The 10,767-nt window shown below is 37.6% G+C and overlaps 1 protein-coding gene across 1 annotated transcript; it reads left to right on the forward strand.

Moving 5' to 3' along the window:
- The first annotated feature begins 518 nt into the window (after window positions 1-518).
- LOC120238360 (trace amine-associated receptor 3) lies at window positions 519-1,550 on the forward strand. Its single transcript, XM_039242061.1, has one exon. The coding sequence runs from the start codon at window positions 519-521 to the stop codon at window positions 1,548-1,550; it is 1,032 nt and encodes a 343-aa protein (XP_039097992.1).
- The last annotated feature ends 9,217 nt before the right edge of the window (window positions 1,551-10,767 follow it).

The raw sequence follows: 10,767 nt of genomic DNA on the forward strand, positions 1-10,767 counted from the left end.
AACATGAGATTTACCCTCTTAACATATTTTGAAGTAAATTCTCTGGAATTTATTCATCTAGCATGACTGAAACTTTATAGCCATTGAACAATAACTCCCCACTTCCCCCAATTCTGGTAACCACTATTGTATTCTCTGCTTCATGAGTTTGACTATTATAGATACCTATATAAGTGGAATGAATTCTAGAGAAGCTTCCAGTACATTAAAAAGAACAGAGCACTCAATACATAAACCCGGGTTGAGTGAACAAATGGATGGGTGGAATAGAATAAAATAGAACAGGAAAGAATAAGCAGTTGAAACTTTTCCTTTTCTAATGTAGCAAATAACTCAGAGAGCAATCACAATTGACATAATTTTAAATATTTAAATAAATAGAAATTGAAATGAATTAATAACATATCTTTGAACCTTATTATACAATTAGGAGCTGAAATTTACTGGAATCATTTTTAAGAAGAGAAGAAACACAGACTCATCTTCTGAGAAAAGGGAATTTTAAGTGATAAAGCACTATGGATATAATTTATATTCCTGAAGATTTATCCAGTTGCCCAAAATTTGGAAATAAATCTTGCCCTCCTGTTAACCGCTCTTTGCATGTCCGAGTGATAATGTATTCAATTATGACTGCAGCCATGTTTATCACTATCTTTGGAAACTTGGTTATAATGATTTCCATATCACATTTCAAACAGCTTCACTCTCCCACAAACTTTCTGATCCTCTCCATGGCAACCACTGACTTTCTGCTGGGTTTTGTCATTATGCCATACAGCATGGTACAATCGGTGGAGAGCTGCTGGTATTTTGGGGATGGCTTTTGTAAATTCCATGCAAGCTTTGACATGATGCTTAGCCTAACTTCCATTTTCCACCTCTGTTCCATTGCTATTGACCGATTTTATGCCGTGTGTTACCCTTTACATTATGCAACCACAATGACCACCTCCATGATAAAGCGACTGTTAGCATTTTGCTGGTCGGCACCTGCTCTTTTTTCATTCAGTTTAGTTCTATCAGAAGCCAATGTTGCTGGCATGCAGAGCTACGAGATTCTTGTTGCTTGTTTCCATTTCTGTGCACTTACGTTCAACAAATTTTGGGGGACGATATTGTTCACTACGTGTTTCTTTACTCCTGGCTCCGTCATGGTTGGTATTTATGGCAAAATCTTTCTTGTTTCCAAACGACATGCTCGTGTTATCAGCAATATGCCTGAAAACACAATGGGGGAAGTGAAAAAAAACTTATCTAAGAAAAAGGACAGGAAAGCAGCTAAGACCCTGGGAATAGTAATGGGGGTGTTTCTAGCTTGCTGGCTGCCTTGCTTTCTTGCTGTTTTGATAGACCCGTATTTAGACTATTCCACTCCCGTAATAATACTTGACCTTTTAGTGTGGCTTGGGTACTTCAACTCTACTTGCAACCCCCTCATTCATGGGTTTTTTTATCCATGGTTTCGGAAAGCTCTTAAGTACATAGTGTCAGGCAAAATATTTAGCTCTCACTCAGAAACTGCAAATCTGTTTCCTGAAGCACATTAATAAAAAAGCTATTACAAAAGTGAAGAAAGTATTGAAAATGAGACTTTTATTTTGGCCTCATACTTCACATTAACTATTCTATTACATTTCAGTAATCTGGATAAGTGTTTTGTAACCTGTGCAAGAGTTACCTTCAGTATCTTTGACCAGTCCAGCTATCAGCCATGTATTAACTGTGAACTTTGTATCTAATCAACATTCCCATCTGACTGGGGGAAAATATACAAAAGAAATATAAAACTTTTCAGAATAGGTTAGCCTATGAGACAATTATAACCAATATAAGAATAAAGAAAATAAAGTGCTAATGGTTTTGGTCACTGATTCCACTCTAGGAATTCAGAAAAGAGAAGATGATGATGATGATGATCATGGTCATGATCATGATCATGAATGAGGCATGTCGACCCATTGAGGAAGTGTGAATATAAAGTTGATCTCTACTATCAACTAGCAGTCAGTCCCCTTTATTGTTTGGCTTGGGAGAATTATTAACCATCATTATATAAATTATTCAGTCATTTCCTGACACCTTGAAGCTTATAACAAAGAGTCACCCATAGGAGAAGCAGTTGATTACAAATCATCATATGCAATTTGAGCTTTTATCCTTGTGATTTTTCACTCTGTGGTTTATATTTGAAGTGACTTCCTGCTTCCTTGTCCCTACTTTATTCCTCTGTATGGTGTGTCTACGCTATCAGCCAACGATCACGCCTCTCTCTGTACTTGTTTAAATCACTTTCTCTGTAAGTTGCCCTACAGTCCTGCCAAATAAATTTCATTCACACCACAAAGCCTATGATTTAAGTCAGATCATTAATGTTTGGTGAAAACCTTTTAGGTGATTCTTCTGTGAAACATTAAGAAAAAACAGAAACTTCCTTTTATCTGATGGATTGGAAAATACATGTAACAACCATGTCCACATCCTCTCCACCATGGGATTAAGTTGTGAGATGGAAAAGAGGAGGAGCAGAAGGAGGGAAGATTGCTCCTGAATCCAAGTTCAGCTTTAGGTCAGACTTTGAATAGGCAAATTTAATTCTGGCTTTTCCCTGACTCTCTCCTAAGCCCTTCTCTCCCCATATCCAGACACCCAAGTCCTAGGTCCAGCTATGGACAATCATTTGGCTCAACTTGTGCCTTAAAAGACAACATGATTCCATAAGAATGATTCCTCTTCACCATCATTACAGTTTTCATTTTCTGTTCTTGTTGGTAGAAAAGCAAAGGTGCATAATAAATGCATAATTGAAGTACTTTCATGTCTACCAAAACATTTACTAATGTAGTGCAACTGCTCATCTTGAAATGAACATTTTAGGCTGTGTCCAGGGAGAGTGATTGGGTATGAGTAGTACTGCCTGGCTCCTTCTTTCTGAGAGTCCCAAAAGACAACGGACACCACCCAAGTATACCTCTTCCCTCACAGTTGAGGACCAGGGAGCCTGGCTGGCTCAGAAGGTAGACTCTTGATCTCAGGGTCCTGAGTTTGAGCCCCACATTGAGTGTAAAGATTAGTTTAAAAATTATCACAGATGAAGACCTTACAACTGACTTGCTAAACTTGCTGCCTCTCCAGTGACTCTTATACTACTGTTGGCTTCCTCTCAATTCCCACTTTTAAAAGCCTCGTCTGTTTCTCTTCTTCTCATCTATTTCTCTATTTTATTTTGTTTTGTTGTTATTAGTAATTCTTTTTTTAAGTTTATATCCAAGTTAGCATATAGTACAACAATGATTTCAGGAGTAACTATTTCTCTATTTTAAAAACATCATGGCACACACATGTGTACATGATTGTATGTGTGGTAAAAATAAGTTATTTATCACACTTGTTAAAGGCAGTAAGGTAGACTTCATTCAAGGGAAGCTACTACCATGTGGTTAGTATAGTAGAGGAGATTGGACTCTACCTTGACTCCAACAAACTGCAGTGGGGCTCCATACCCAAAGAATAGGGTGTAGAGCAGTGGGTGGAAAACTACTAAGAAGAAACACCAGGGTTAAAGGGGATTCTTGCTAGACTGACTCATCAGAATTTTTGCTGAAGTCAGGCCAGAGTGATAAGATGTTGAAACTGGTTAGATACCAAGGGTGGAGGATTTTTGCTGAACTGACTTAACAGGATTCTAGCTCAAACTGGATTCTACAGGTCCTGGAGGGAAGCCCAAGTTCCAAGTTCTGGGTCTAGGTAAGCACAAGGATTAAAGAAGCCTGATTAAAGTTTAGTCAAAGGAGAGAGCCTTTGTTGTGTGTTCACCTGGATTCTTTTCATGGAAGCAGAATCAGGGGCTTTCAAAGGGAGAGGGGAACACTATAGGGATGGCCACCTTTTTAGTAAGTGGGACATCAGCATGTGATTGTTAGACTGAGGGCTGACTGTAGATAGAAATCTATCTAAATATAAATGGGATAATCTATTTTAATAGATTCAGCTAGCCAGCTGCATGAAATAGACAGCTCTAAGGCTATAGGAAAACTGTCTCTCTTCATTGATATGGATATTGAGTCCTCAATGAAGGATATAAATATTCATTTGTGTTAACTAGCGCTCTTGCTTCAGGTTTCACAGCTTTCTAATCCACTCTACAGTTTTCTGAAGTTAACCACCTTCTTCTTAAATATCTCCCATTGTTTCTGTGCTAGATTCTCTGTTTACACTAGTGGGGAGCACATATTAGGATTAGGATTAAGGGGCTCCCTTGCTGTGGGGTGTCCAATGGCATTCTACCAATGAGAAGCACCTGTAGAAGATCAACGGATGGGCAGAAGTTGAAATCAGAGTAACCCAGAAAAACACTCAGCCCGAGGGCTGGCTGAGTTCATCCAGGGAAAGACATGTGGAGTCCCTCTCCATACAGATATTTGCTCAAATTCCGGTAACCACTGCCTTTCCCAGTCACTTAGGGTCCCGCGGGGTGGTGGCTATATGTTATTGCTGCCCCCTAGTTCTAGGCTGTTTCTTGCTGGTTTTCTTAATGCTGCCCACATCCTCGTAAATGATCCCTTTATTAAACTCTCTTCAATCACCCAGTTTGATTGTGCCATCTGTTTCCTGCTAGACATGTGGTGAGTGTAGATTTCATTGCTCTGAAGTTTTGAAATTCTCCTCAAAGGCATCAAGTCTGTCCAAGCCCAACTTGGCCTTTCTTTGTATTTTCACATTGAGTCAATCTCCAGGGGTTGACACTTCTCTGAAGGGATAGTTGGTGCCCAGTAAAACATTCTTCTGTTTGCCCTACCTGGGGGCAACTTGCCTTCCTCCTCCACCTGACAAACTTTTTACTTTTAGGATCAGTAATCCATTTGAGATTTCTGATGTCCTTTTTGTGTATAGGAAAGATTATTTGAGGTAATTTTGGCTTTAAAAATTAACCTTTCATTTACAAAATAATAATATTGAAAAACATGGCTCTTCCTTAAAAATCTTATTTAATATATAACTTCTATTTAACAGTAACATATAAGCTTTAACTTATAAACAGAATATAGTTACTCTATCTCTGCAGTTAGTACTGTTTAACAACATCTTTAACAACATCTTTAAATATTCTTTTGGGGCGCCTAGGTGGCTCAGTCAGTTAAGTGTCCGACTTCAGCTCAGGTCATGATCTCATGGTTTGTGGGTTCAGGCCCTGCATCGAGCTCTGTGCTGACAGCTAGCTCAGAGCCTGGAGGTTGCTTTAGATTCTGTATCTCCCTTTCTCTGACCCTCCCCTGCTCACAATGTCTCTCTCTCTCTCTGAAATAAATAAAACATTTAACAAATTTAAATATTCTCTTAATGTTTTCTTTGTAGTTACCAAATTAAAATATTCAATTTCCCTTTTTTATGATTTTTTTATTTTTTAAATTTGTATTTTATTTTATTTTAAGTAGTCTCCACACCCAACATGGGGTTTGAACTCACAACCACAAGATTAAGAGTCCCATGATCTACCGACTGAATTAGCCAAGTGCAGCCCTCAAACTCCCTTTTTGAAAATTTGTCAAATTAATGCATAAAACTTTTTCTAGTACTTAGAAAATGTTAAAGACTTAACGACTTACAAATATAGTAATTTTAAGATCCTTTTTTATTGTATTATTTTTTATTTTTTTATTTTTAAAGAGAGAGCATGAATGGGGGAAGGGGGGAGAGGGAGAGAGAGTGAGAGCATCCCAAACAGGTTCCACATTTAGTATAGAGCCTGCTGCAGGGCTCAATCTTATGACCTGGGATCACGACCTGTGCCAAAATCAAGAGTCAGATGTTCAACTGACTGAGCAACCCAATTGACCTAGTAATTTAAGATTATTAATAATTATAATGCCATTTGTAGACTTTCCAAACTTTTTTTGTGCCTTTCAACTTAAAAATCATGGCTAAATTAACTATTTAACAACAGATGTTATACATCAAAATAAAAAGCGTCTGGATAGCAAAGGAAAATAATCAATAAATCTAAAAGACAACCTACTGAATGGGAGAAGATATTTGCAAATGACATATCCTATAAAAGTATCAAAAATGTATAAAGAACTTATACAACTCAACACCCAAGAAACAAATAATCCAATTAAAGATAGGCAGAAGACATGAACAGACATTTCTCCAAAGAAGACATCCAGATGGACAACAGACACATGAATAGATGCTCAAAATCACTCATCATCAGGGAAATGCAAATCAAAACTACAATGAGATATCACCTCACAACTGTTAGAATGACTAAGATAAAACACACACACATACACACACACACACACAACAACAACAACAACAAATGCTGACAAGGATGTAGAGAGAAAAAAGAACCCTCTTGCTCTGTTGGTGGGAATGCAAACTGGTGCAGCCAGTCTGGAAAAGAGTATGGATTTTTTCAAAAAGTTAAAAATAGAAGTACTCTATGATCCAGTGCTCTCACTGCTAGGTATTTACCCCCAAAATACAAAATCACTAATTCAAAGGTTTACATGCATCTCTATGTTTATTGCAGCATTTTTTCAATTGCCAAATTATGGAAGCTGCCCACACGTGTCCATGAATGGGTAAAGAAGAAGTGGTATACACATATATATCAATATTATTCAACCATTAAAAGGAATGAAATATTGCCATTTGCAATGACATGGATGGAGCTAGAGAGTATAACACTAAGCAAAGTAAGTCAGAGAAACACAAAAACTATATGATTTCACTCATACATGGAATTTAAGAAACAAAACAAAGACAAAACAAGGAGAGAGAGAAAGAGAGAGAGACAAACCAAGAAACAGACTCTTAACAATAGAGAACAAACTGGTGATTACCAGATGAGAGGTGGGTGGTGGGAATAGGTGAAATAGATGATGGAGATTAAAAAGCACACTTATCGGGGCGCCTGGGTGGCTTAGTCGGTTAAGCGTCCGACTTTCGCTTAGGTCATGATCTCGCGGTTAGTGGGTTCGAGCCCCGCGTCGGGCTCTGTGCTGACTGCCAGCTCAGAGCCTGGAGCCTATTTCAGAGTCTGTGGCTCCCTCTCTCTCTGACCCTCCCCTGCTCACGCTGTCTCTCTCTCTCTCTCTCTCTCTCTCTCTCTCTCCTAGAAATAAATAAAACATTAAAAAAAAAAAAAATTTAAAAAGCACACTTATCATGATGAGCACTGAGTAATGGATAGAATTGTTGAATCACTGTATTATATACCTGAAATAAATATAACACTGTATTTTAACTATACTGAATTAATATTTTAAAACTTAATAAAAAAGACCTAAATAATTAGGAAAAGTATTCCATATTAATGGATTTAAATTCTCAGTATGGATGCAAGATGACAATTCTCCCTGAATTCTCTCTGTTGATGTATAGGTTAAATGTAGTCCCAATCAAAAACCCATAAAGATGTGTGTGTGTGTGTGTGTGTGTGTGTGTGTGTGTGTAAAATGAAGTTGATTATAAAATATTCATGTTGAAATGCAAAAGATATAGCAAATAATCTTGAAGAAGAACAAAGAGGACTTCCGCTACCAAATATTGCATCCTGCTGGAAAGTTACAATAAGTAAGATAATGTTATATGGTTGCAAGGATAGAATAGAATATAAAGCCCAGAACCAGATCCACATATATTTGGTCACCTGACATAACATCAAGCCACCACTGCATTTACATATACTGTGATTCCATTTATAAAAATAGCAGGAACAAGAGGGGCAGCTGGCTGTCTCCATCAGAGGAGCGTATGACTCTTGATCTTGGGGTTGTGAGTTCAAGCCCTACATTGGGTGTAGAGATTACTAAATAAATAAAAAAATAGACAAGTTTTTAAAAATTGCAATAACAGGAAAAACTAATCTTTGATGAAAAAAGTCAGAATAGTGGTTACTCATCAGGGGAGAGGTGACTGGAAAGGGGTACAAGGAAACCATCTACATATTGGAAATGTTCTAGGTCTCTTCTGAATTACGGCTTTACAGGTCTGTATATATTCAAAATCTCAGAAGCTGCATGTTTGATATTTGTGTACTTAGTGGGTTTGTGTTGTAGTACAGTAAAGAAGTTTTAAGAATATAAAAAAGAAAAAAATAACACGTTTTAAGTGGGAATCACAAAGCTAGGGTGATAAATGCCCTAACATGCTAAATTCTCTTAAATATTACAAATGCTGAAAACGACAAATATACAAAGATGACTTTTAAACTGAACATAAACTATATTAATCCTATGAAATTGAATTACAGCATTTCTAAAATGAATTCAGAGCCTTCACAAGCATGAATATAAGAGTTTTAAACCCTGCTTATAGGTACACAGAGTTTTAATTAATAAATTTAAATGATATAAATAAAACTAAAATAAAGAAAAACTTAAAAAAATTTTTTTGAGTGGTACCCGGGTGGCTTAGGCAGTTAAGCGTCGACTTTGGCTCAGGTCATGATCTTGCAGTCAGTGAGTTTGAGGACTGAGTCAGGCTCTGTGGCCGGGAGCCTGCTTCAGATTCTGTGTCTCCTTCTCTCTCTGCCCCTCCCTTGCTTGAGCTCTCTCTCTCTCTCTCTCTCTCAAAAACAATTGAACGTTAAAAAAATTTTTTTATAATCTTTTGAAAAAATTTGAGAGATCGTATGCATATTAAAAAATGCAAAAGGAAACAAGGATTGTACACTAAAAAATAAATTTCCCTCTAGTCTGTCCTTTCAACTTACAGATCTCTTTTTTTATTAACATTTATTCATTTTTGAGAGTGAGAGAGACAGAGTATGAGCAGGGGAGGGGCAGAGAGTGAGGGAGATACAGAATCGGAAGCAGACTCCAGGCTCTGAGGTGTCAGGACAGAGCCCAATGTGGGGCTTGAACTCACAGACTGGGAGATCCTGACTTGAGCTGAAGATCCTGACTCAGACGCTTAACCGACTGAGCCACCCAGGTGCCCCTACAGACCTCTTTTTCAGAGGCAATTATTTTCCTGTGTATTTTTCTAGAAACACACAGGCATATCCACAATCATATATGTACATATTATTCTCACACACTTTTTTTAAAGATGTCGAAATACTATGCATCCTGTTCTGCAACTTGATTGTTTCACTTAGCATACATTATCAGATTCATTCTCTATCAGGAAACAGTTATTCCTAATTTTTCAAAAACTCTATAAAATTTTCCATTATTTGGAAGTATCATAATTTATATAACTGTATTTCTACCGTTTCTGTTTTCTGCAGTAACAAATCATGCTGCCATAAATACCCATGTAAACACATACTTATTCATTGAGAGTATCAGCAAAAACCTTAGTGGTTTGCTTTTTGATGTTTATTTTACTGCATTTCCATGATTGCATTATATCCCTCCTCCCTCTGTGGTTGACCACAGTGCATAGTCAATCCATGCACACCCAGAGGGGTACAGAACAGAACATAGTGATAAGCTAGAATTAAGCCCCTTCCTCTAGAAATTTGAAACCTAGTGGGGGAAAAGAAAACATAAGGGCTGATGAACACATATTTGGCAAAGTTTTTCAAGTATAATATACCTGACCTGAACCATGTAAATCTTGTGTTTAACTTAGATCTATTAGTTATTTAGTGTATGAAGGAAACCCTACTGAAAATTCAAGTGTGCAGTTTATAGGCACCTGTTGACCTGGTTTGTCTTTTCCTTCCTTCCTTCCACTGTGTTTCCTTTTTTACTTCATTCTTTGATTTTTTTTTTCTACAAATAGTTTATTGTCGAATTAGTTTCCACATAACACCCAGTGCTCATCCCCACAAGTGTCCTCCTCCATGCCCATCTCCCCGCTTTGATCTTTGGGGGATCATTCTTTGATCTTTATTTTATTCTCGACAACTTTATTCTTGTTTCTTTTATTTTACTTTATTCTTATGTATACTTTATCCCATATTACTTTACTCATCTTGGGGAATGAGCAGCTGAGAGTGGTTTACTGGTAAATTAATGCCAAGGAAAGAAAAGATCTTCTTAAGGTCAAAAGGATGCAATAGTATTCCCTTTTGCAAATTAAGTTCTTTTAGTAATAATTAAGTCCTGAGGCTCCCAAAGTCCTTCTGTCCTCCGTGGAGCCCCAGGAGAGCTGGGATGATGGATCGGATGGCTCAGAATCCCACTGTAGCAGCTGAGTGTGTGCTTTATGCTTAATCAGCTGGGAAGCTCACTGAGGAGTAATCTTCATGCTAAATAATTTTGCTTAGTCAAACACCATTGAAGCATTTGAACCTTGGTTTGAGCCTGGACAAGCTGTTGTTGTTCTTGTTGTTGTTGTTTTAATTTTTATTTGTTTATCTTGAGAGAGAGAGAGCAAGCAGGGGAGGGGCAGAGAGGAGAGAGAGAGAGAGAGAGAGAGAGAGAGAGAATCTCAAGCAGGGGCTTGATCTCACGAACTGAAGATCATGACCTGAGCTGAAATCAAGAGTCAGCCGCTTAACCGACTGAGCCACCTAGGCGCCCCTCAGCTGGACAAACTCTTAAAGCCACCAATAGGTCACAAGTCCTCCACTAGCTCTTAAAACAATTTCATAATTGATTTCTTTCTGTTAAAATAACAATTTACCTTTCTACTTTCCTTTTTTTTATTAATAAATATAGCCATGATCTTTTCTATTTTTTTTTTTTACAAATAGTTTATTGTCAAATTAGTTTCCACATAACACTCAGTGCTCATCCCCACAAGTGCCCTCCTCCATGCCCATCCCCCCCTCCCTCCCACATCCATCAGTCCTCAGTTTTTGTC

This window comes from Hyaena hyaena, unplaced genomic scaffold, assembly GCF_003009895.1.
Source record: "Hyaena hyaena isolate Hyena2069 unplaced genomic scaffold, ASM300989v1 scaffold_204, whole genome shotgun sequence".
NCBI classification, from domain to species: domain Eukaryota; kingdom Metazoa; phylum Chordata; class Mammalia; order Carnivora; family Hyaenidae; genus Hyaena; species Hyaena hyaena.

Coding starts and splice junctions, on each gene's coding strand:
- LOC120238360 (XM_039242061.1), top strand. CDS start 519: ATGGATATAATTTATATTCCTGAAGATTTATCCAGTTGCCCAAAATTT.